We start from the raw sequence: 27,829 nt of genomic DNA, 5'->3' as shown, positions 1-27,829 counted from the left end.
CACCTGAAGATTCGTATTTTAAATTATAGGGATAGCGACAAAAGTACAAGAATGAATGTGTGACTGTGAGTAAATAGGACTCTTGCAGGAAATGTATGCCATTCACAAGACTTTTACTGTACACACATTTATTGATATATTGTTCATGATTTTCCCTCCAACATAACTCAAATTAATTTTCAAATGAACATTGTACCTGCAAGAACAGAAACTACACACTCTTTTGACAATAGGAAACTTCCTGAAATTAAGGAAATAATTTTATTAGTGAATTAGATGCTGTCATTCAACAATTGTACTGGAAAAATCATACAAAAGTTCTTCCTGCTGTAAAATGTAATGGGGGAGGGGTTACAATCTTTGCAATTGTCTGAATTATTGGAGGAGTGATCTCATCTATTCCCAAACCAAAGACAAAGTAAACAAAGCTCAGAAACAGACACCAACAGAAATTGCTAGGGGAACTCAGTAGGTCTGGCAGCATTTATAGAGAGAAAACAGAATTACTTTTTTTGAGTCCCATAACCCCTCTTCAGAATTGGCTCTGAAGTTCGGAAGGGTCATAAGATTCAAAACATTAACTGTTTTCTCTTCAAAGAGCTGTTCTGTTAGCATCACTCCCAATTCCATCCCCATATACTAACAAATCTTTCCCTTAGATTATTTATAATTGCTGGAGGCTATTATTGAATCTATATCCACCACAGTATCTGACTGTGTATTCAAAATCCTAAAATCCTGTTGAGTAGTACATGTTTTTCTCTGGTTCTTCCCCCATTTACCTTAAAATCTGTATCCTCGTTGTTGATCTGTCAGTCATTGGGAACAGTTTCTTTTTTTTCACTCTTCTGAACACTTCATAATTTTAAATACCTCAATCAGTTCTCCATTTGACTTTCTCTGCTCTAAGGAGAACACAATCTATTCACATAACAATAACTTTCATCGCTAAAAACATTCCAATAACTCCCTTTGTGTCCTTTCTAAAGCAGACTGCCCAAAATGGATGCAATAATCTTGCTGGGAGCATCTGAGAGACAGTACCTCTGAGAGTCCAGTAGTTCCTCAGTAGTGAAGTGCAGAGTCAGATTAGATTATGACTCAAATCTCCAAAGTGAAACTTAAAGCTGTGATTTTCTAACTCAGACTCTTGAAGATTACTGATGAGTCAAAGCCAATATGACTTATCATATTCCCAAGGTGCATCCTGAGACTGAACCACGTGTCACAGCATGAAAAGGTTATGCCAGTGGGTTTCATCATTTTGCATTAAATTTCTGAATTCAATTAATGAACATAAATAAACTGGACACAAAAGGAACATCCCATTCTGCAGCTTCCCCAACACCAACCTGTCAATTATCTTATTAATTCCAAAGATTTTCCCTCTGAATCTCCACTTTGCTTACATGGTAAATTTACAAGAGAACTTTAAGTCTGTCAATGTAAATGATTTGCCATACTCCATATGCTACAAAAATGCAATTTTTACATACAAGCATTATTGAATATATGTTATAGGAAATATACAATACCTAAATTGTTGTCTGTCAATACTTCCTTAACCTTCTTGGTGATGGCATAAGTGTCCAACTCAGAGGACGTAGCTACCATTTCTTGTATGCCTGTGGGTGACTGGCCATTGGACAGGCTCTTACCACTCAGTGAGTGAGAAGATGATTGGCTTTCGGGTTGCTGGTTCTCTTTCGTGCTTTCCAGAGCTGCACAAACCGGTTCCTGCTGGTTCTTCTCACAGTCAGTGGGGCTGGGTGGAGGGGACGGTGAATACCTGGGCTGAACTGCATTATTTGCTGTTTCAATCAAATCAGGGAAAATAAAGAATTTACTAAACATCATACATAAGATATAGGATGAAAGTTTGTAATCAACTATAAGGTGTTGCCATGTCGCTGACCCTCTGTCCAAAAAGCTATTAGCTGCATCTATTTATATATGAGTGTGTGTGTGCGGGTGCCTGCGCGTGAGAGAGAGAGAGAGAGAGAGGAGAGTCTGTCTGTGTGGTGAGGGAGTGGGTTGAGGGGAGAGATGGAGGGATGGTGGTGCAGGGTGGAAGGTGTGAGGTTAACACCAGGGAGAGAGGGCCTAGGCCTTGGTGCTTCTCTTGTTTCTGGGCCCTTTAGACCATAAGACCATAAGACAAAGGAGCAGAAATTAGGCCATTCAGCCCATTGAGTCTGCTCCACCATTCAATCATGGATGATAAGTTCCTCAACCCCATTCTCCTGCTTTCTCCCTGTAACGCTTGATCCCCTTGACAATCAAGAACCTATCTATCTCAGTCTTAAATGTACTCAATGACCTGGCCTCCACAGCCTTCTATGGCAGTGAATTCCATAGATTCACCACTCTCTGGCTGAAGAAGTTTCTCCTTATCTCCGTTCTAAAAGGTCTTCCCTTTACTCTAAGGCTGTGCCCTTGGGTCCTAGTCTCTCCTACCAATGGAAGCATCTTCCCAACATCCACTCTGTCCAGGCCATTCAGTATTCTGTAACTTTCAATTAGATCCCCCTCATCCTTCTAAATGCCAATGATTATAGTCCCAGAGTCCTCAAACGTTCCTCATATGTTGAGCTATTCATTCCTGGGACCATTCTCATGAACCTCCTCTGAACCCGCTCCAGGGCCAGTGCATCCTTCCTGAGATATGGGGCCCAAAATTGCCACCCCTCCTTCTAACCCTTGCCAGCTTCCGTTGAGCACCTTCACGATGTGCTTTCAGCCAGACTGATGACAGTAGGGCAGTGCAGAAGGTGGTCATTCCACTCATCTGTTCTGCACCAGTTCTTTCCTGGAGAAATCCATCAAGTCCTGCCCCATCCTTCCTCCCCATCTGTTCTTTCACTTTTCTCTTCCTGAGTATTTATGTGTTTTTCTTTTCAACACTAATTTTAAACGGTATCCAGCACAATTTCAGGGATGGAGAGAATTCCTAATCTAAACCACTCTGTGTAAAACCTTTTTCTTTTGCAAGTCCAATAATGATGTTAAATCTGTCCATCTGATTATTGATCTTTGGAAACAGCTTTTATTTATTCTATCTAAACTCATAATCATTTTATACATTGCCATCAAAACCTTTCAGACTTCTTGGCTCAGAGGAGAACAAACTCTCTGTAATCCCTCACCTCTGGAGTGACTACAGTAAACCTCGTCTGAAATCACTACAAAATCTTCATATTCTTCTGGTGTCCATCCTTAGGGCTCCTCCAGAGAGCTCCAGCATCAGATGCCAGTCTCCAGCCAATCTGATTAACTCCACACAATATAAAGAATGGCTGAAGGCACTGGATACTGCAAAGGCTACGGGCCCTGACAACATCCTAGCAACAGAACAGAAGACTTGTGCTCCAGAACTTGGTGGTCCCCTAGCTAAGCTATTCCAGTACAGCATCTACCCGACAGTGTGGAAAATTGCCCAGGATGTACTGTACATAAAAAGCAGGACAAATCCAAACCCAGCCAGTTACTGCCTCATCAGCCTACTTTCAATCATCAGTAAAGTGATGGTAAGTGTCATCAACAGCACATGCTTGGCAATGACCTGCTCACTTACTCTCAGTTTGGGTTCCACCAGGGTCACTCAGCTCATGACCACATTACAGCCTTAGTTTAAACATGGACAAATGAGCTGAATTCTACAGATGGGGTGAGAGTAACTGCCCGTGACATCAAAGCCTCCTTTGACCAAGTGTGGCATCATGAAGCCCTAGCAAAACTAGAGTCAATGGGAATTGGGAGAAAACTCTCCGCAGTTTGGATTCTTAGCTGGTGCACCAGAAGATGAGTGTGGGTGTTGGAGGTCAGTCATCTCAGCCACAGGACTTCTCTGCAGGAATTCCTCAGGGTAGTGTCCTAAGCCTAACCATCTACAGCTGCTTCATCAATGACCTTCCCTCCATCAGAAGGTCAGATGTAAGGATGTTCACAGATGATTGCATAATGTTCAGCACCATTTTTCATATTCAAATACAGCTAGACCCAGACAATATCCAGGTTTGGGCTGACAAATTGCAAGTACATTCGTACAACACAAATACCAGACAATGACCATCTCCAACAAGTGAGAATCTAACCATTGCCTCCTGACACTCACTGGCAATATCACTGCTGTATCCCCCACTATCAACATCCTGGGGTTAACATTGATGGAATACTCCCCACTGGATGGGTGCAGTTCCAACAAAGAGCTTGACATCATCCAGAAGAAAGCAGCCTGCATGATTGGTTTGACATTTATAAAGATTCACTTCCTCCACCACCCACTCTCAGTGGTGCGTACTGTCTACAAGATGTACTGCAGCAATGTACCAAAGCTCCTTAGTCAGCACCTTCCAAACCCATGACCACTTCCATCTAGAAGGACAAGGGCAGCAGACAAGAATGCCACCAACTGCAAGCTCCTTTCTAAGCCACTCACCATTCTGACTTGGAAATATCTTGCTTTCTTCAGGTCCATGAATAGGAAAGGTTCAGAGGGATATGGGCCAAACAAAGGCAAATGGGACTAGTTCAGCTTAGGATACCTGGTCAGTGCGGACGAGTTGGATTGAGAGGTTTCTTTCCGTGTTGTATGAATCTATGACTCAGTGTCACTGAAAGTCCTCCTAAAATCCAAATGGCATTGTCAGTGTCCCTACACCAAAGGGGCTGCAGCAGTTTAAGAAGGCAGCTCAGCACCCTCTTCTTAAGGGCAAATAGGACAGAGAATAAATGCTGGCCCAGCCAGCAATATCCACATCTGATGAATGAGTAAAAAGAATTGGAAACCGTTGCCATAATGGGGTCCAACTACTCTATATAGGTTCAAGAAAACCTATTTGCTTTTGCTCTATGCCTTTATTTTATAAACATTAATTAAAACTGGTTTCAATTTGATACAATTTACAAATACAGCTTTGCCCAAAATTGCACACAACTGCTTTGTTCATATTATCCCACAGCTCCATGTCTTTGAATCTGGCCCTACGTTGAAATATATCTTTTTGGAGGGCTCTTCGTAAGATTTTGCTGAGGGCTATGTGTTGATTTTCAGAAGCTATTTTTTTCATTCTCACCAACAGATGGATTAGGTGATGCAGTCATGTAGTAACAACACATTGCTTGAGCCCAGATCTGCGGTCCCCCTCAAAGACACACAAGTCCCACAAATGCATACTCTCCCTTGGACCCTGGTGGGGGAAGCAAGTTACAATCCTAGCACCTAATGGTTTATGCTCAAGGCAGCTGGCATGAGGGGTTTGGCCTCAATGTAATAGTGCCTACAGATAGCAGGGAGCTGCTAGCGCCAAAGTGGCCTGAAACGTGGATCAAATCGGGATTTCTGGTCAGGACATGAAAGTGGTGGAAGATTGGGGATTGAGTTAGACTGGGATGGGTTGAGCATGACTGTTTTTCATTTAGCTGTTGTTGTAAAATGACAGTGTAGGTCAGCATGGGTGATTCCAACATCTGGTTTCCTTGCCTCAGGGCAAACTAGTCCTGAACTGTGCCTATAAATAGGTGGTCAGCTCCTTATTTTCATTTACATAGTTCAGGCATATGTAAATGATGCTTATTTAGAGCTTTATCAATATGTCAGCTAGACTACATTCACTCAGCAATGTGCCTATGCCTCCTGCCTGCAATATTGGGAATACTTCACTCACCAGTCAGTGCAGCCAACTTTATAAGACACAATTTTGTTTACTTTAAAAATTGGTGGAGTCATCAAGGAAGAATTAGAAGCTGAATACCATCCTTTCTAATTTCTGATCAAAAGATGTTTGATCTTAATCTTGTGAAACATTTGAATTAGAGTTATAGAGTCATAGAGATTTACAGCATGGAAACAGACCCTTCGGTCCAACTTGTCCATGCTGACCAGATATCCTAAATTAATCTAGTCCCATTTGCCCCATATCACTCTAAAATCTTCCTATTCATATACCCATCCTGATGCCTTTCAAATGTTGCAATTGTACCAGCTTCCACCACTTCCACTGGCAGGTCATTCCTTACATGCCCCTTAGGTCCCTTTAAAATCTTTCCCCTCTCACCTTAAACCTATGCCCTCTAGTTTTGGACTCCTCCAACCCCGGGAAAAGACCTTGGCTATTCACCTTATTCCATGTCCCTCATGATTTTATAAACCTCAATAAGGTCAACCCTCAGCCTCTGATGCTCCAGAGAAAATAGCTCCAGCCTATTCAGCCTCTCCCTATAGCTCAAATCCTTGGCAACATCCTTGTAAATCTTTTCTGAACCCTTTCAAGTTTCACAACTGTAGCAGGGATACATGTCACTTATTGATAGTAATCTTAGGTGACACCTTGTATATATCTGCACTTATGTGATCTGGTGTAAATGCGTGTGTGTTTTAATTGAGGTTACATACTAAAATGGCTAGCTTTAAATGTGGGAGACTATACAGTGAAAGATATGTTTAATCACGACTTCCCTTTCTGCCTCTGTGAGCATTCATATTGATATGAGTCAATTATGTTTCATGGTTAATGTTGAAATATAAAGATAACAAGGTCTGAAAATGGTTTTCTTTTCCTGTTCAAGTCATTTCTGAATCCTGTCTGGGAAGCAATAAAGGATTGTGCAATCAAGAAAAGGAAGGTTTGTTGAAAATGCTGTAGCAGATTTCTTGCAGTGGAATTTACTGCTAATCTTTATTTCTTCAGAAAAATCAAAAGGTCAATTAAACCCCCCACTCCCTCAAAGGACATTAACGATTGATTAGGTACATTTTAACTACTGTGCAAGCCAGTTCATTTGTATTCTGGAATGATAAATAACATTTTTTTTAACAAAGCCTCTCAAACACGGGGGTAAATTTGTTATTCTGTCACGCTGACTCAATGAGTATGTAGCAGCATAAGACATCCAAGATTCAACTTACACAGGACAAGGTCATGTTTCGTCACACCACTTGCAAGGGCTGACCCCAGAAAGGTTCAGCTCTAAAACCACGGGGAATCAAGACAATTCTCAGGAAAACCAATTAAACCATTGAAAGAGAAACATGAAAATCTAAAGTGTCCAGTTGGAATTAGGGACAGATCCATTATGTACCTAGGATATGTGGACTAAAGATCAAGTAATTGTACATTTACCATTTCTATGTATATTGCAGATAAAGTAAACAAAGAAGATCTCTTACCTTGTATAGGTTGGGGCGGATGGGTACTCTGGCCTAACTTATCAATGAGCCACAGCTGCATACGGATAAAAGGCTCGCGACCTTTCTGAGTTAGTTTACTCCATGGCTTGGGTCGAGAAAGCATATCACTCACACTCCCCTGGGATAGACCCAGCACCTGACGTAGGGAAAGGTGAGAAGAAATCCAATTATTTTCCAATCTTCCATTCTGTCCTGCTAAAAGCAAACCTACTGTATTGAAATGGTAACGTGTTGCACAGGGCTAATTATTTTGTAGGACAGCAGCATTACTACTACTCTATCAATGTTACTGCCAAAATGCAGCATTCAAATGGATTTTATTCATACTCGTCATATTATAGATATTATAGGAAATTCACTTATGGACATATAACTTCTGACAAATGAATTTTCTTCATAATTTTGCAACAAGTGCATTTGCTTTATAGTACACTAAAGACAAATTACTCAAACAGATAGATTTGGACAAGTTTATTGGTTAATGCTTCAAGGAGATCAGTGAGAAGGAGAAGCAAAACAAATCTTTTATACCTCAGTAGACTTCAATGTGTTGCAGCATTGGAACAATGATTTTTATTTCTTTTCTTAACTGTAAAGGCTTCATATACTGATTAGAAACTGCAACTTCTGAAAATCAGAGAAATCTGCACACTGAAAGCCAACTTTGTTTCAAAAGAATTAATGAGATTCACCCATAATCCAGAGTGTGTTTAAAAAGCCACTGGTAAAGCAAAAACACTGATAATCTAACTAATCCAATACTCTCAATATCTGTCGTATTCAGGTGCAGTTCTTGATTATTTTAATAAAAAGTGGATTTTGTTTTTGCCATTATTCTTCCCACATTTGTCTTGGGTCTGGAGAAGAGATGGGCCTAGCTGACAAAAGTTCATGAAAGCATCACAGCTGGGAGCATGAAGAACAGCCCCACCTCTGGGAGTCACTTCCAGAAGGTGAAGCTGTGCTTTTCATGCTCCCACCAGCAATCCCTTTGCTTTTCTCTGCTCAAAAGCACAACCTCCATGGTTCCCTCTTTAGGATTCAAATCATCAAGTCTAAAAGATTTGTCATCACTTTGTGTCCAACACTTGTGCACACAAGTGGAACTGCAGATGACAAAGAAACATTGAATCTGATACTGTCAGAGGTTACTGGAAGGCAAAGAGAAAGGACATGACTTGTCTTCCCAAAATGAAAGTCTCTCATGCTTCCAGCTGCTTCCTTCAGTTTGGTTTCAATTTCACTGCAACCATTCCCAGGCTTGATGAACAGCATGCACGCATAATCAAACACTAAACAAATGAACACGACACCTTTTCTCCCTTGTAGAATTAAAGGACCTAATTTCAACCTAAACTAACTTAAACACTGCACATTTCATGTGTCCATTTTCTCTAAGTACAGAAGTCTTTGAGATGTGAAGGTTGTTGCTGGGTCTGACGTTATGGTTCTATGTGATTAGCTTGATGGGGTGGACAATCAATATCGTACTTACTCATTAGAAAAGGAAAGTATCCTGGTCTGCTTGCTGCATTCCACTTTGCGTTGTTATTCAACAGCTAAGCATCTGTATTAAACAACTGTTTGATTGACTCCTGATAGAGGTGATAGGAGTTTGTGGACATGAGTCAGTTATTTGATTGAATAGCCTTTAGAATAGAATTGCCGTTATTGTTAGGTGCACTTGAATGAATGCAGTGAAAACTTTGTAATGTCCTCTCTTGGCGCGATCTTAGGTACAGGGTATCTAGGTACAGATACTTTAAGTGTTGTTACAGAATTGAAATAGTAAAACAAAAGACTAGCCTGGGAATACAGCGTTTAAAAGTCCAGAATGAGAATAAAAATGTGCCTTCAAAGTACTCAAGTTATAGTCCTTTCTCCCACTGAGTCCGTGCCTGCTGGGCTACAGAACACGACGCCTCGCTGCCTCCACATGCTGGTCTACTGCCAGGATTTACCTCCAGGACATGTCCTCCTGGCCAGCCTGGGCTCGGTCTGTTCCCGCTCCGGCTCGCTCTCCGGGCTCCCAGCTCGGCCCGCACTCACTCCGCTCCCGCTCCGGCTCGCTCTCCTCCCTCTCTGGGCTCCCAGCTCGGCCTGCGCTCACTCTGCTCTGGCTCCGGCTCCCAGCTCAGCCCGCGCTCACTCCGCTCCGGCTCGCTCCGCTCCTGCTCCGGTTCGCTCTCCTCCCTCTCCGGGCTCCCAGCTCAGACCGCACTCACTCTGCTCCCGCTCCGGCTCCCAGCCTAGCTCGCACTCGCTCTGCTCATGCTCCGGCTCACTCTGCTCCCGCTCCAGCTCTCTCTGCTCCCGCTCTGGCTCCCTGCTCAGCCCGCGCTCACTCTGCTCACACTCCGGCTCGCTATGCTCCCACTCTGGCCACTGCTTGCTTCTGGGGCTCGGCCTCTCCGGATACGACTCATCTCCTGTGTCCGGCTGGTCTCAGACTCCGTACTCCATTTCCTCATGGTAGGGGACTTTAGGAAATTAAAAGTTGGTTGCGGGGAGGACGGAACAAAAACTGCAGCAAGAGGAAGTAAAAGGAAAGAAAAAAGAAAAGGAGCTGGCGAGCAGAGGAGCTCCAGCTGGAGCATCTTACTCTGCCACCATTTTAACCTGAAAAATGTGATGTGATCCCAAACTCCAAATCCAAATCCTGGTTCCTTGCACTGGTTTGCTTGTTGAAGTCAGCTTTTGTTTACCTTGTGACTGCAATCACACAAATTGGATAGCAATGATGGCTTACCATCATTGTGACTACAATGTGACTACCAACGTGACTACAATGTCAATGACTGAGGTGGTAGTTATCGAATTTGTTACAGTGATTTATCCTCACTTGCTATATTCATCATGAAGAACAAGCAAAATAAAAAAATGCAGATTGCTAGGGGCTCTTGCACTTCTCCAAAATCATAAAATCATCTAATTGGAGTTGTTGTCATGATTTTATTGGCCATGGAGTCTGTTGTAGAGATGCAGGACACAGGATAACAGATCTCTCGCTGAGTATAAATCCGACACAATGTCGAATTAACTCTTCCATGTGGAGCTATATTGCTGGCCACTGGACTGTTTGATTAAGTCATCACAGCAACACCTGGATGCCTCTCATTGGCAAGATGCAAAACACTTGGCTGTAAAGTTTTCCAGAAAACTTCTCAAGTTTCATGTGTAATACAGCTGTCATCAAACAATGCAAGCCCAATGCATGATCTGTAACACCGGACCAGGTCTTTCTTCCTTTTGTAGGAACACTTCATTTTTAGGTACTGCCTTACTTTCTGCATTACACTCTATACCGCTGTTTCTGCCTTCAACTTTTCTCAAGTAACAAGATTCATGGGTTACATGGGAAATTGCGGCAATCATGTAGCCTTAAATGTTGCTTGTTGCTTCGCCATTGCTAATGCTGCCTGTGACAGTAATGAGCGAAGCATATCAGCTACTCAGTTAAAAGAAACTTGAGATACTTGTCCTAAGTTGTACTGATGAAGATGATCTGACCATCTGAAAATATATAGAGATTAATGATCAGATCCTGATGTGGCTAACAGTGCTTGATAATTGGAATGGAGAGTGGCTTTCTACCATTGACATCTATCTACCAATGCACACAAATGTATATATAGGTTGGTTTTTCCTGCAGTTCACAGGAGTATTTACGTCAGTTTCCAACAATCACCATGAAGCGCCAGCAATTGGTCTTTTGCTTCTTTCAGTGTATGTGAGAATACAGCTCCAACTGCAGTTCCTGTTGTGACATACATTTCACATGTGGTTGAAACATGCAAGGACCAGCAGAGATGCTGTATTTGCCTCTAATATGTCCAATGTTGTTTGTTATGTAATCATCAAGTTGAGCAAGTCCTGCTGATTACCACAGATCACGTTATGCTTGCTCCCCTCCATGGACACCATTGTCAAATAGGCTGAGCATGTCCTCAATGTCTGACATGATGAAACGATAATTTGGAAAGCACTGAATACTTGAATGTGGCTCACAGGGCACTCTGTGATTTTGAAATACACCTTCATCAGTACCGTAAGATGTAAGATATCAACTTCACGTTGCTCCTGGTATCTGAAGCTAACCGTCACATGTTGAGCTTTGTGGAAATGATGCCGATTGGATTGAATGAAACGGATATTTATTTGGAATGACTGCCTCGTTGATCATCTTAGGATCCAAGCACAGTTGAACTTCGCCATTTTTCCACCATTTAATGATAAGGCTTGGTATCCACAGCGTGGAGTTGAGTCACTCACTGATACTGTCCACTTCAAATGGTTTTTGTTCCTGTGACACTTTGGCTTTGTTTACTAATGCAACTGGGGAATTGACGTATCAATGCAGGGAGCACAACATTCCATCTTAATTTCCCAAAATTCGATAAATAAGGAAGAACATTCTTGTGTCTTTTCTGTGTTACTGATTACAATAGTGTGTGTGCGCACATACACTATGTGTGTGTTTGTGTGTTTGGGGTGTGTTTTAGTGTTTTGGAGCTTGTGTGTGTATGTGTGTGTGCATGTTCGGTGTATGTTTCGTGGGATGCGTGCGTGCGCATGTGTGTGTGTTATCAAAAAGCCACACCCCAATAAGGCTTCTGCCTTTTGCTACACAGAGCATACGCCTGTTGAGGTTGTCGCGCACTGCAACTATAATCATTCCCAAAACCAGAAATAATGTTGTCATCATAAACCTGAAAAAGGTTTGTTGCAGGAGTGAGAAAAAAAATTATGAAACATGAAGATGGGAGCATTTACTGTCCCCGAGCTTTCCCTCACCTTCAGGAAGAGCTTTCCCTCACCTTCAGGAAGAGGCTCCTCCACATCTTGAACTGATGATGTCCTCTTCTTCAAAGACCTGCACACCCACTTTGCGAAGTGATTGCATTTAAATAGGAGTTGTACTTTCTCCCTTAAACTACACACAGTTTCAGGCACCAATGGATAGCTCCACAATTTGAGCACATATTTGAGGATATCTGACCATGATGAGCTGTATGGCAGAATATACATCATCTGGTCATCGCACTTTGGCCCAAAGTGTTTTTTGAGAGTGCTTATCACTGTTAAATGTAGCCGTGCCTGGTGTGAGTTGCTTGATTGTACGCTGTCTTTCTGCTCTGACACAATCCAAGAGCAGGTCTTGAACCCTGAAATATGTCAATCCCATGGTGGCCCACCTGGCGAAAGAAGCTTCTCTAGGGCCAAGAAATTGAAACTAATCTTGAAAATTAAAACCAACTGTTGTGCTTTACGTCTCAGAGATATGCAGAGATGACACCATTTTCTACATCCAAACTGGAGTCTTATCCATTGTGTTCTTAAAATGTCTCCACTCTCGCACCTCCATCCATTTCTTTCATCTTAAGTTTCTGTTTTATGCTGTAACCATATGTAGGCTTGTCAAATAGCACACAGAGGACATTTAACAAATACATATATAATCAAAAACAAACAACTGAATACGAGACCTATATGTTGCTGCCATCTGCAGTAACAGGCATGTGTAAATCCAGAATAAATCCCACTGTGCTCCTTTCATGATCTAACTCAATCTACAAGTTGCTAAAACATAAGTGGTGCAGTGAGAAAGAGGACAGTTGTTTAGAACTGTTGATCTGAAAAGTCAGTTTTGCATCCTTGTACTCTGCTGCATCTGTTTGGATGGATCCAACTCCAACACTCAAAAAGCATAATACCACCCAGCACTGGATCCCCATCCCACACCTTCAACAGTCAATCCCTCTGTTCCACTGGCAGCAGTGTGTACCATCTACGAGACCAATATACTCAGGCTGCTATAACAGCAGCTTCCAAACCCATACCTCGACCAACTAGAAGGACAAAGTCAGGAGATGCAGTGAGAACACTGCACCTGCGAGTTCCCCTCTAAGTCATACACTGGCCTGACTCGAAACTATAGAAAAGTTCCTTTGCAGGGTCGAAATCCTGGATCTCCCTTTCTCACAGCACTGTGCTCAATCCTACATCCTATGGACTGCAGTAGTTCAAGAAGACAGCTCACCACAACCTTCTGTGGTGCAATTAGGGATGGGCAATAATTGCTGGCCTTGCCAATGATGTCCACATCCCATGAACAAATTTAAAAAAGTCATTCAAAAAGTCAAACTTCATCTTCTTGTTGGAAATTTCAAGCGCTCTTTTCATTTTGCTGGGCTCAAGTTATGCATTTTGGATTTGGATTATTTCCTCATCCCGTCACTTACCTTTTCACCAAAGATCCTCTGACAGATTCCATTTTTTGCCAGTTTTTCTTTAACTTGTCTAGTCAGTTCTATTGTGTCCACTTCCCGATACATGTACATCTCATACTGTTCTGGAGTCAATGGAGGAACAGTTGGTTTCAGCGAACGTGGGACATACGTAGGGAATACGGAAAGCTGGTTAATACTTGGCGAGTCCGGACTGCTCTCAAATTTTATATCTGTAAGTTTGTGAGTACCTTCAACACCAAATGAATGTTCCTCACCATTTTTGCTGTTGTCACTAGGTTCAGCTCGCCACTGCCTTACATTCCCTGTCCCTGAAGAACCACACGAAGAGGATGATGGCGATGGTGATACTGAAGCATACAATCTATGAGCCATATTTCTCTCGGTGGCCCAGTGCTGGTCAAAGTATGATCCAGCATCACCAATTTCAGATTTCACCTTTCGTATTATATTCTGTACAAAGGCCGCAGGTGATACAACACTGAGAGGAGTCTGCGAACTTCTCGTTGCCATGCCTTCCTCTTGCTTGATGTGTGAGGAAAGAGGGATTTTGTTTGTGGCTGGTAAAGTTTCTATGTGTGGAGTTGTCATTGTGTTGTTGCTGCTGTTAGCCTCCATTTCCAATAGGACTTGCTGCTGGGCTTGCATCTCTCTTCGGGCCTGCTCCAGGATAGATCGAATTGCTTCATCAGAACCAGCACTACTGCCAGAGCTTGTACTGCATATAGGCAAGGGAGAGCTTTTTGATTCAACTGGAAATAAAACATAAATGAATAAAGTCAGGCTATTTGAAAGCATTCTTTAACACAAATATGAAACCATTACATTTTCTTTCAATTGCATTCCTTTTTCAGTAAGTTAGAAATCCACATTTTATACAAAGTAGAACAATTCTCTCTTGATAGACAAAGGAACTGTAGATACATTATGTTGATGTTTAAACTGCTTTTCAAAGCTGTTCAAAAATTTTTTTGTACAGAGAGAACTAGGTAATTATTAGCACATTTGAGCTGTCCTAGTTCAACTCATTCCTGAGGACAAATCCCAACTCCTGCCTTTACTCTGTATTTCATGCATGCATTCAGAAATTGGAGCACATTTCTCAAATCAGCTCCAAGAAACATGGAAATTTAGGTTTAAACATGCAGGCTGTGAATATGTAATTGGTCAGTATCTCTGAAAGGATCCCTTCTGCAGTTAAGTTTTAATGATCTGAATGTCTGAACTCTAACAGACAGCTGCTATTCTTACTCCAAATATAGTCAGGCTGTCTCTTTATACTTACCACATTTTTGAGTCTGAAGCTCTTTCTTTGCCTGCTCCAGAATATTTTTAATAGCCTCATCTGAACCAGTCTCTGGAGTCCGAATCCTAGGAGTTATACTCCCTGAAATGAAACATGCACAATAGTGAGCACTTCAATACTGTTTCCTACAATTTGCTCCAGTATGTTCCCTGCACGTTACAACAGATGGGAGCTAGAGGAAACACTGAAACAAAATTAACAAGCAGCATGATCTTATCAGTATTTACGCTAGACTTGAATTGGGTCATACAGATCAAGAGTTGAGCTCATTACCTCAATGTCTCAAAATATCCTCCACTGATTTATTACTCACGATTCAGCAGTATAACTTTGAAACGTTTAATGTTTGTTTTTCTTGTTTCCCTGAATGTGCCTCATGTTGTTTGGATACTGAAATGTTCGTTAAGCTCGTGTTAAATAAGCATCCGGGTCTGATCTGGAAATCACATCAGTTGAATTTTCGCTGAGCTGGAGAAGTTATTGTAAATGGATTGTGAAAGGCTGGTTCTGAAATTTGCCACGTGGTAAGTTACAATGTTGTCATGGAATGCAGTGCACAAGAGTTTCATGCAAGCAAGAGAATTAGAAATGAATATTCTTTTAGCTCTCATTTTAACCTATCTATATAGCAATAGATATTGGAAAGTGATGAACTTAGGGTAGATGATGGCCTAGTGGTATAATCGCTTGACTATTAATCTGGAAACTCAACTAATGGTCTGGGGATCCAGGTTCAAATCCCACCTTAGCAGATGGTGGAAATTAGAATTCAAGAAGAAATCTGGAATTAAGAGTCTAATGATGACTGTGAAACTATTGTCAATTGTCAAAACAAAAAAAAATCTGGTTTACTTATATACTTTAGGAAACGGAACTGCTGGCCTACATGTAACTCCAGACCTACAGCAAGGTGGTAGACTTTCAACTGTCCTGGACAATAAATGCTGGCCTAGTCAGCAACATGCACATCCCATGTATGAATACATTTAAAAAAAAATCATCTCCTCTTCAGACTTTGGATATTAGAAATTAAAACATGTAAATTAGGCATATGGTTAATTAAGATAATGTGTAACATATTACTCTGGTTTTATCTTCATTAAAGTATAATCTCTCATTCCTCCATCTACACTGGCAGAGTGGAAAACAACTGTATCCCCAGTCTCTGTCATTAACCTTTAAATTGCTGACAATCAGGCTCATGTTGATATTCCTTCCTCAGCCCTTCCCCACCACTGACTGAGTTGAAATGGGTATCTCAGGTTCCTTTACAAATCAGGGCAACTTCAACTCATCATTACAGCAATGAACTATGTTACTGGGCTACCATTCAATCTCTATAGTGTTCTCTTTCTAAGTTACATTACAAAAGTAATCTTATCTTATCATCTGCAATATATACCTCTTTGCCGCACTTGAATTGTTCGAAGAGCAAGGATATTTTGTTCATCAGATAGAAACTGCTTCATTTTAATAAAAGGCTCCTTCCCTTTAACAGTAAGCTTATGCCATGGTTTGGGTCTGGCAAGGATCTCACTAACAGATCCTTGAGATAATCCCAGGACGTAGTGTCCAAACACACGTTGTCCGATGTTGTGCTTTAGCAGTTGCTCTTTAACCTGAAAGGCGATCTCAGCTGTCTCCACATGATCCTCATCAGCAGCACTCGAACTGCTGCTTTCTGATTGGTCACTTGGTGGAACCGCCTCAGAGTTACTGGAACTGTTCCCAACAATTAAAGCTCCTTTGGCAGAATAGAGTGCAGTTGGGTAGACAACTGTACTCCCAGCTTCCTTTGTATACAGGGGAGACATCAGGGGTTTATGGTGCAGTGGCTCCAAAGAGGGCTTCTCATTTGTTTTTATCAAAGGAAATGAAGAGACAGGAAATGCTCCAGATATTTCTGATCCTCGGGTTGACCCATGTGCTGGTATAGACTTTGGAGAGGCTTGCTCATCTCCTGACCAATGTGGCAATGGCAGAGGAGAAGGTGAAGGATGCTCTCCACTTAAGGTGTCTTTCATGGAGTTCTCTTCAGGTTGCTCCTCACCTGCAGAATACAAGAAGTGTTTTGACAAAATTGCACTATTCTGTGGCACAAATGGCTCTATAACATGCATACAGAAAGCTATTTAACCTGCAGAGGTATATCCTGGATCTGCTATTATATTTAGAATTTTATTCATAGCAGGAACTTGGCAGGTAGGGGCTGTATTTCGGATAGTTTTTGTGAAGTTGAGACTGAGGGTACTAGGCAGACACATGTACACACAGTCTTCCAGTGGCCTCATACTACTACAACCCTCACTCAGGCACAAAGTAAAAAGGGCAAGGAAGTAATGCTCCACCTCTACAAATCATTGGTCAGACCACATTTTGAGTATTGTGTTCAGTTCTGGGCAATTTATTGAAGGAAGGACGTTAAAACCCTGGAAACAATGCAGAGGAGAATTTACTAGAATGACACCAAGAATTCGAAGATTACAAAGATTAGAAAAATTGGTCTTATTCTTATTGGTGCAGAGAAGATTAAGAGGTGACCTTATTGGGGTGTTCAAAATTATTAACAATTTTGACAGGGTAAAGAAAGATATTCTAATTCAACTGGTTGATATGTCGTTAACTAGGGGTCATAATTTCAAGCTTGTCAGCAAGAGAGCTCGTAGTTAGATGTGACAAAACTTTGTTACTCAGAGAGTTGTTAGAATTTGGAATGTGCTGCCTGAGAGAGTGATGGAGGTGGATTCCATACAAGGCTTCAATAAAAAAAAAACTGGGCATATATTTGAAAATGATGAATTTGGAGGGCTACAGAGATAGGAATGGAGAGTGGGACTCATTCTGTAGTGGTTTTGGAAACCAGTACAGACACAATGGGTTGAATGGCTTCCAAAGTGCTGTAAAATTCTAGGATTCTATAATTCCTTGAACTCCTTGTGAATGAAAGATATCTAGTATCTCTCATCTCTTTTGTACTTACGAAAGCTGTGACTCAGTTGGTAACACTTTCTCCTGAGTCACCAGGTTCTCAGTTCAAATGCTTTCCTGAATTGGAGCACACTGATTTAGGGTGACCCTCCAGTGTAGCATTGAAGACATTGCGGCTTCAATGCTGTTTTTTTATGTTAAACCGAGGTCCCATCAGCCTGCTGTGTTAGATGTAAACAGCTGTGTGTGTGTGTGTGTGTGTGTGTGTGTGTGTTTGTGTGTTGGGGGGGAAGAGTTACCTTCAGTGTCCTGGCCAATATCTAACCCTTAATCAACATTTAGAAACAAATTATCTGGTCATTATCAAACTGCTGTTTGTGAGAGTTCAGCTTCTGCAAAATTAACTGCTGAGTTTCAAAGACAACAGTTCCAAAGCAGTTCATTGGCTGCACAACACTTTGAGGCATCTGGTGGTTGTGAACAGTGTATTAATAAGTGCAAGATTTTCTTTCTTACACCAAGTGCATTATCTGAAAACACTGGTGCATGCTTTCTCACTTGTTAAGCCATTGCTTGAAATGCAACAGCGATGATATTGCTTTGAAAAATACTCCCACCACTTGTTATAGCCAGAATAATAGATTAGACTTAGGGACTGAAGCAAAAGGACACTTGCAATTATGAAATTTGATCTAGACAACATGAAATGGCTGCAAGTAAAACAAAAATAAATATTGATTAATATGTTTACCCATTGGATTTTGTTTTAATACTTCTAGTTGCAGGGCAAACAAATTTCTATTTAGAACATATGTGATTACTTCAACCTCTGAAAATATTCTCAATTGTTCATTTCGAACTAACTGACAGGAATGTGAAACTTGTCATTCTCCTAACAGGGTACAATAAGGAGAAAACTAGTGATTTCAGCAGATATTGTTCATTTTCATTAAGCACACAAATACACTTCCTCTCTTTAGGAAACCTGCCAGGTATGTGAAGAAAACAGAAAATACCGTTGCTTCAAAATGTGAAGTCTTCATTTGTTTCTTATTTATATAAAACTTAAGATAATTAATTCTGTGCATCTAAAATGGACCACTATGCATGTAAATAAGTTTTGGAATGACTAACAGTTCCTGAGAGATAGCGTTACATATGCCTTTCATCAAAAAATCTCTCATCAGTGAAATGCTAATTTTCATCAAACTTTGCAGACACCTGCTGCGCACTCCCAACTGTTTGATATACAAATTAGTTTCAAAAGCAATCTGCCTAGAGCGATAGAAGATTTGTATTTATATATTGTACATTTCATTACGTTAGGCTCCCCTACCCAATGGGCTTCACAACCAATTAAATATTTTTGTGAAGCATCATCGCTGTTGTGATGTAGGAACTGCAGCTGCCAGTTTGCACACAGCAAGCTCCCACAAGCAGCAGTGTGATTATGACCAATCTGCTTTGGTGCTGTTGATGAGGAGTACATTTTGGCCCAGGTCCCAAAGAAAACATTCTTAATCTCCTAATCATGTGGTGGGACTTCCCAGGACATATTCAGATTTGCTCTCCATCAGGCAATATAGATTATTAGTACAGTTCCTGCTTTGTGGGAACAAAATTACTTTGATCTGAGGTGACTGGATAAATACAACAGATTTATCCCTATTTGACAGGCATTTGCTTTTCTATGCAGTTAACCTGATGTCAACTTCATTAGTTCAAACGTTCTGAAAAGGACAATTAAGATTTCACTTGTTAAAGAAGAACTTAAAAGTGTTGTATCATTGGTTGCTTTCAGTACTATTCTGTTCCCTATGTAGTTATTGGGAATAGTCTCAGCCTGTACAGACATGCAGTTTGACCTTGAAAATAGGCAGAGAGGCTTTACGGACATTCCATGAGCCTTGCTGTTGTGAATACGGCACATCCTATTGACGATGAGCACAAGTGCTACGTATTTCAGATTGGCAAAGGATCCCCAGGTACATTCTCATAACATCATTAGAAAGAAGCAAAATGACATACAATGATAACAGAATTTGGCTTTTTTTGATTTAGTGTAAACCATGGCTTTGTTTTTATAACCAACTAATGGGGACAAAAAATATCTGATACATTATTGGTCATACAGAACACCATAATGTTATCATTAGCAGTATAATTTCCCTTACCCCTCCCTTGTGTTCTCATGAAGAGTCACCAGACCTCAAATGTTGAATCAGAGATAGTAGGAACTGCAGATGCTGGAGAATCCGAGACAACAAGGTGCAGGGCTGGATGAACACAGCAGGCCAAGCAGCATCATAGGAGCAGAGAGGCTGACGTTTCGGGTCTGGACCCTTCCCCAGAAATTGGGGGAGGGGAAAGGGGCTCAAAAACAAACAGAGGTGGGGGTGCACGGTGACAGAAGGTGGACAGCGGAGCAGACAGGCGGAAAGAAGATGGACAGGTCAAGGAGGCGGGGACGAAGCCAGCAAAGGTAAGTGTAGGCAGGAAGTAGGGGTGGGGGTTGGTCAGCGAGGCGGGAGGAGCAGACAGGCGGGAGAAAAGACGGACAGATCAAGGAGGCGGGGACGAGAGGGGGGGCCGGTCCCGGGATGAGGTCGGGGGTGGGGAGACCCCGAAGCCAGCAAAGTCCACACCTAACCCTAACCCTAACCCTAACCCTAACCCTAACCCTAACCCTAACTTCCTGCCTACACTTACCTTTGCTGGCTTCGTCCCCGCCTCCTTGACCTGTCCGTCTTCTTTCCGTCTGTCTGCTCCGCTGTCCACCTTCTGTCACCGTGCACCCCCACCTCTGTTTGTTTTTGAGCCCCTTCCCCTCCCCCAATTTCTGGGGAAGGGTCCAGACCCGAAACGTCAGACCTCAAATGTTAACTTTTTCTCCCCAAGGATGCTACCAGACCTGCTCAGGACTCAAGTCACTTATATACACACATCGGAGGCAGGCCATTTGATCCATCAACCTACTCTGTCATTCATGGCTGGTCATCTGCCTCAATGCCATTTGCCCATACTATCCCTCTATCCCACTGATATCTTTAATATGAAGAAACCTATCAATTTCTGTCTCGAATAAACTCAATAACTAATCCTCCAAGCTCTCTGGGCGAGAGAACTCAAAAGATTAACCAGTCCACAAGGGATGAAATTCTTCCTCATCTCAGTCCTAAATGGCTTACTTCTTATTCTGAGATTGTGCCACCTGGTTCTAGACATGCCTTCCTACAGCCATCTTGTTGAGCTCTGTTAGAATTTTGTATGCTCTAATGAGGTCACCTCTCATTATTCTAGCCTCTGGAGATCATAGGCCCAGTGTCTCAAAAGGGAAATGCTGTCATGCCAGCATCAGTCTGCTGAACCTTCCCAGGGATCAGTCTGGTGAAAAAGAAACTAATCAAACCAAGGAAGCGGGTTTGTGCGGAATGGGGATGACAGTAGCAAACGGTTGATGAACAACAGGGAGTTGCCCCCATCCTGGCCAACATTCACCCTCACCCAACACTTGCCCTCACCCAACATCTCCACAAACAGATTAATCAGTGATGCATCTCATTGCATTATAAAAAAACATTGGTTCAACGCTTTGAGATGGAACAGGATTCAGTGGTAATGATTTCTAAAGGCAACTAATCAATCCTGTCTTCAGAAGGAGAACAAAATGGTGAGCGGTTTTGGATTTCTGGAACAGGTTACCAGATACTTCATGAAATCTTAAGAGACTTAAGAAATAAAAAATCTGCAATCATACCCATCTCTGCATTTGTGTTTAGCTTCTCTTGTAAACACTTCTTCTCAGGTTGAGGGATCATCTCTTTATCCGGCAGAGAATCTTCAGTGTCTTTAGTTCTATCCTAGCAGCAGGAAATAATTATTCCAACTTCAATCTAGACAACACTTTGCACATCCAATGAATTTAAGATAATTTTAGTAGAATTGCTTTATAAAGTTCCTTTGGGAAAATTAATTCTGACGCTTGTTACTGACTGGCTAACTCCAGTGAAATGAGACATGTAGCTCCACATCAATATTGAAGCTACTTTTAATTAACCTACAAGGCCACAAACCACAGGATTATGCAGCAATGGTTAAATTATCTTGAACTGAAAAGTTACCTGGGATGCACAGCCATTTGCAGACACTGGGTTCACTGATTTGAAAATGCTGTAAAAAAAATGTAATAGATGTCACAAATGAATCCAAGGTCATGGTGTTGAAGACAGTCCCCAATTTGTATGCTCCATAATCAATGTGGGGCTCATTCTTTGTTCTGCTCAAGCTGTATTACAAAGTTGAAAACTAAATACTGAGTGAACAGTTTGAAACTTTTGCTTAATAAATATTAACGAGCATGTGTCATGTTGGTATTAAGCTCAGCAGCAAAGTCGTTGGCAGGCTGAACAGTGGATTTTGCTGGTCTGACAGGTCCTTTTGATGGCTAAGGCTCCAACTCAGCACCCCTGTTTTTAGTAGGAATAGGAGGTCGACAGTTGTTCTCATTTGCAGTGGAAGGGCAGAGATTGATGGATGGGCGAAGGGCAGGGCAGAAAGGCACATCCAGGCTTTCATTGCTGATTATTCACCACTACTCGACTGGAATGTGCATTCTCTGTCATGATGGGATCACACTCAGGCACAACGGTCAAAAAGTAGGCCAACTGAGATTTATAGACAAAGGTAGGCTACTTGAGTGAGGCACTGGAACACAGGTCTGGGTAACCTTGTGCATTCAGGAGAGGAGAATATTGAAATATTAAAAACCTTGAGGGTCAAATATTAATGTTTTCCAAATGAGAGAAGATTATTTACATGGACAAATTGTGATTCTGTGATTGTTTTCTATTTATCTAATCAAAAGTGTTCCCATGGGTAAACACTGTTTCAATTCAGACTGATTTCTGTTGTTAAAATTAAATAATAGCAACCACGATCCACAGGAAAAGAGGTTTTCTATTCAAGAAAACTGGAGCCCAGGATTGGGGAATGGTTAGGGAGGATGGAATGCTCTTCAGTAAACAGCTGCAAAATGCAGAGCCACTCTGGTGATGATGAAAGCCAATAAGAAAAATGTCTCATGAGTCAGGCCTGTTGGACCATTCGTTTAGTTTGACTTTTACTCTAAAATATGTTCATCATTTGCACAACCCACATGACTTTTACACCAAGAAAATATATTCCAAGAATATTAGTTCAAGTTGCTTCAGCGTCATTCCTTGGTTGATCAGAAAAGCTGTGATTTCACTCAAATCTAACCGCTCCTTTAGAAATATTTTTGCTGCAAGTGAAAATATTGGTTACTTGTCACGTTGGAGCAATAAAACTCCTCCACAGCAGCAAGCATTTTACTTTGTTAATATTCCAGTCATTATGTCTATAAATACACATATTGCACAGCTTGCTCTTTTGTTGAGATTCTGTTGCTAGAATTTGCACCTTGAACAATTTTATCTTGTGTGATGCCGATAATATGAGGATAGACATAAGCAAATCTTTTTTTCGGGAAAGGGGTGCGGTATACCAGAATAAGAATGATTGCAGAGAAATGCAGGATGAAGAAGGCCGAGAGGCAAAAATAATAATCGCAGGAGCCAAGAGTAGGCAAATCAGGATAAAATAAGAATTGGAGCAGAGTTAAAAAAAACAATGAGCAGCAAGGGAGAATTGAGCAGAGTTGTGAAGAAGTAAGCCACGCATAAGGAAATTATGAATGTGACAACTGACACATTTTCCATTAATTTTCCTTCTAATGTGCGTTCTCAGAATGAAAGACCTCTTCCACACACCTCACAAAACATTATTCACCTTGCATTTTCAGTACCAACAGTCCTTAATCCAGTAGCTACTCTTGTGACTACTGTACATTAAATACGTACCTTAATTCTGTTTTCTGTTCCGTATGGTCTAATTGTGCACTTAACTTCTTTTCTAATTTCTGAGAAATTGGACACAGTTATCAGTTAGAAAGCAATCCAACAGTTAATGTTAACTGCAAATTTTATATACACAGCACACATTTGAAATTTACAAATGTCAGAAGAGAAACTGAATTATTTCCCAAATTAATTATAGCAAATGAAGTAGTGGAGTGCCATTGAGAGAAGAATGGGAGTGATGGCAACCAACAACAGAACCCACAGAGAACAGACATACTATTAACTGCTCAGTGCTATAGAGTGTTAAGATTAAGGACTTAAAATTACTGGTAGCAGGTGGGGAAGGACACTTCTAAAATACCCAAGAAAATAAAACGCAAGCAAAACATCAGATTGTTTCATTACGAAGGAAGAAAATGAGTTTGACCCCTTAGTATGTTCTCTCCCTATTCCTCCATGTAGTTGGGCCTTTTCTTAGCATCTCATGATGGCACAGCGGGACCAGGAAGCTGTGTGTTTATCACGGACTATCCATGGTACAGTGTTATGGCAGGTGAATGTCACTCACCACCCATCTATTCTGTGGGTCTATTTCAAGCAGTAGCCATCCAGGACAGAACTTGACACTTTGAAAGGATTTGACAGGAATAGATAGCATTTACTGCGAAGCTTCTGCAGTGGTTTCAGCAATTATTCCAGCTTACCCTCCAGTGCGGTGCAAGCAGAAATCAAACCAGTGCAGCACAATTTTCAACAAGACCACACGTGATGAATGCTTACTTGAAATTAATTTAAATATTTACTGGATATAAACAAGGAAACATGCACAGTGCACTTTATGGATCCATACAAAGCAGCACATAAGAAACATTGACGAAACTGAAAACAGGAGACGCATCGCAATACAAATCACTTGCACAATGTGACACCATATAGTTGATAATCATTTGATTGGTAATTATTAGTCTGAATCATTTGTGTAGTTCATAGAAATATATAACACTGTTCACATTGATTATGGCAGATATTTGTCATCTATTTATTTGAAACTTGATTTCATGCAAAAATGGTATTAGTTGCAGTTATATTTTAACAAGCGTTATCTTGTCCCAAGTTCCATTACCTCCACAGCTTCAGTCTTTCGTGCTAGTTGCTGCTCCAACTGCGCAATCTGATTTGCTGAACTCTCCTGGAGTTCGTGCAGGGTAGTCTGGAGGTGTTGAATCTCTTTCAACAATCGGATAATCTCTCTGTCTTTAGCAACCAGGGCTGCCTCCAGCCTTGAGCCAGGACACATCAAAATCTCTGTTTGATCCTGTGCAGAAGTGGAAATGACGCTTTGAAGTTGCCAGCAACTTATCCAAAGTCTATTTGCATAACCCCCTTGTGGATTACTGGATAATCGTGCAACAATTATAGATTCAAACCAAAACCGAGCCTTGCTTTTAAAAAACAAATTGTGTCACTTCAAAGGTGAAATTTCACTTTTATTGTATTGCTGAAAAATAAAGAGATAAGTTGCTGGAGTTTTCTGTCTTGCACTTATTGTGATAAATGCAAGCGTGCCAAATTTCACATGATCACAGTAATTTAAACCATTGGAGAAAAGGTACACTGACTGGTTGACAAGTTGGTGCTGATTGCCATCGTTCCCGATTATTTTCTCCATGGCAACACTTCAGCCAATCAGTGTCAATTTGCTGACCACGAGCACCTTTTCTCTCCTGCAGTATAAGTTGTTGTGGTTATTTGAAATTCAGCATTCTTGCACTGGTCCTGAAGAGTGCAAGATGAAAAATTTCAGCAACACTGCTCTTTTCAGCAGTAGTCAAGTTCTATACTATCAAGAGACTGATTAGTCTTACTTTATGATTATATCAGCACTTATAACTTTAAAGAATTTCTGAGTAAAATGAATGGAGTAACACATATACATTAGGTTTACTGAACAGCAGGGTTAATGGTCAAAATGCTAGTTATCACAATAAACTGAGTCAATCATTTAGAGAAATAGACGTATTGTATTAGATAATCTGGCATCAGACAAAGAGATATTCTGTGAAGACTCATTTCTGGCATTCATTCCATGGACTCCTTCAATGTGAATCAAACCAAGATTTTTTTGGGCAATATATAAGCAATAAGATTATGTTGGTTGTCAGCACTAGGCTGTGCTAACTGGCACAGTAACACATTATTAACACTTAATTTAAGGACTGATGAAAGAAGCTGGTGAAGTTCAGGCTGACTCTTGTCAAGAACAATGAGACAAAGTCACATTAGCTTTCAGCTGACAACCTAAGAATAATGTCCTCCTCAGCCATCTTAAATTTTAAGCAGTGTAAAAAAGCCTCAGGTTTTATGAAAGAGAAACCACTTATTATTACATTTTTCTGTATATTTGTAACAATTGACATTTTGTCCACTTTGGCATGCAATGAGTTAATTAAATGGACTGCATCAAGGCAGTTTTTATTCTGTTGGGATTGTTACTGCAGTCCTGAATGTAAACTGCCAAGATGTCTCAAATTATGGCGCTTTAATTTCAAATCAATACAGTCACCAAATAGAGCATTGCTCAGCACACATTTTGGTAGAATACCAGCTATAGGGCCTTGGGTGTACGCAAAGTTCAGAGCGAAATCAAAGATGATTTTATTCAGCAAAGGAATGAGCTGCTAGTGTGCTTGTCTAATCACATTCCTTAATTAGGGACAGATAAATGTTAGCTCTAATTTTCAAGCTGGTCCTGTGTATCACCATATAGAACAAGTCAGTAAAGCTTTGTATTAGGTTCTGAGATCATGACAAATTCACTGCACAAGGACTATCAATCCAATTCATTTTCCAGAAGGGATCCATAGTTATCCCATTACAGTACCCAATTGTTTCTTAACTGATTACAGAGATTTGATCTATACCACACAGTTCCAGATGTTTATTTCATGTTTCGACTATTCTCTGTGGTGGAACTTTACATCAGTCATAAACCTACATTTTACTCATTTAAGGAATGGATGGCTGCTTGGCAATAGTTTGACATATTGAATGGGCTGTGTGTCTCACCCAGTTCCTCTTCTCGTGAGCAGTATTTTACATTTGCCTGTACTAAAACCCATTTGATATTATTTTTTCTAATTCATTTATCGATCACAAACTATCTTCATGCAATCAACTGTGGCTTGATACATCAGAAAATCTAACCAATTTGTAGTTATTTTAATCTAAGCTTTCAATCCAAATTAGAAACGCTTAGGGTCTCAACTATGTTCTCCAGCAACTCCATTCTGGCCCCCTGCGATCCGACACAGTGTCTGATGCTGCTGATGAACGTTTCCATCTATTCTATTTTTCAGACTATGGACCCAGTGCTGGAAAATGGAATTAGAATACTTAGGTTGTTGTTTTGGCCAATACAGACTCGATGGGATGAAGGGCTGTTTTCTGTGCTGTACACGCATATGGCTCCGAATCCCCACTGTTTTGAACTTCTTTGCAGCTTCTGATTGATGAAATTTGCCAATGGTTTTGGAAGTCACTTCCTCAAGAAAGTTGGTCAGGCAGGATTTTTGTTGAACTTAGTGCTGGCTGTTGTTCACTAGGCTGTCAAATAGACGTTCCTCATTTACTCCTAATTCCTTACCACACCAACAATCCGTGGAGAGCGGCAGGCCAAATGGATGGAGCTGTTTACAGACTGTTCTTGAAGACTCTCTACTTCTCTCTGAGCAGCTTCAGCCCTCTGTAATGAACCCCCACCGCAAGAATATTAAGCAGTGAATTCCAACAGCAAACTTCACCAAAACTACTTGTGATTCTGTATTTCTCAAATACCCATTCTCCTATTGGTTCCACTTATGAATTATTTAATTTCAGATTGATACTGATAACAACAAGCAGTACTTGTGCAACATTTAAACAGCCCTTAACTATATGATTTTGTGCACATAAAAAGCTCAAAGGCAATGTAAAACATCAATCCTAATACAGCACCATAGCAAAATGAAGAATTTAGCATTGTACCATACTATTATGTTTATACACACTTTCATTTAATTGGCAACAAATATATTTTACATTGAAGAGAAAATGATAAAACTGGATTATTTCTGCTTTTTCCAACCGCAGGTAGCACTGTTGAGATTTTAAAAATTAACTCCCAGTAATACAACTGAGCTGTTCAAAACCATTAATGGTTCTTTGAAAATCACCAGTAAAAGTTGAACTCCAGTTATGGCTGTTGATTTGGTAAGAACAACAATAGAAACATCATCATCAA

General features: G+C 40.9%; 2 protein-coding genes across 2 annotated transcripts in view; one reads left to right on the top strand and one right to left on the bottom strand.

Annotated features, from left to right (window-relative positions):
- The window catches only part of cux2b (cut-like homeobox 2b), a 293,668-nt gene that overhangs the window by 23,687 nt on the left and 242,152 nt on the right, over positions 1–27,829 (bottom strand). Inside the window, exons 10-18 of the mRNA XM_048611509.1 lie at positions 24,674–24,865; positions 23,551–23,609; positions 21,793–21,841; positions 21,429–21,531; positions 16,146–16,793; positions 14,723–14,824; positions 13,432–14,189; positions 7,169–7,325; positions 1,536–1,811 (exon numbers count right to left, since the gene is read on the bottom strand). Coding sequence (XP_048467466.1) covers positions 1,536–1,811; positions 7,169–7,325; positions 13,432–14,189; positions 14,723–14,824; positions 16,146–16,793; positions 21,429–21,531; positions 21,793–21,841; positions 23,551–23,609; positions 24,674–24,865 — 2,344 coding nt within the window. The remainder of the gene's footprint in view (positions 1–1,535; positions 1,812–7,168; positions 7,326–13,431; positions 14,190–14,722; positions 14,825–16,145; positions 16,794–21,428; positions 21,532–21,792; positions 21,842–23,550; positions 23,610–24,673; positions 24,866–27,829) is intronic.
- The window catches only part of LOC109937215 (sesquipedalian-1-like), a 212,336-nt gene that overhangs the window by 67,520 nt on the left and 116,987 nt on the right, over positions 1–27,829 (top strand). The gene's annotated exons all lie outside the window — the stretch shown is intronic.

Source organism: Rhincodon typus, chromosome 24 (assembly GCF_021869965.1).
Source record: "Rhincodon typus isolate 14 chromosome 24, sRhiTyp1.1, whole genome shotgun sequence".
NCBI classification, from domain to species: domain Eukaryota; kingdom Metazoa; phylum Chordata; class Chondrichthyes; order Orectolobiformes; family Rhincodontidae; genus Rhincodon; species Rhincodon typus.
Note: the sequence above shows the minus strand (reverse complement) of the source record. Positions and strands in the feature narration are given on the sequence as shown.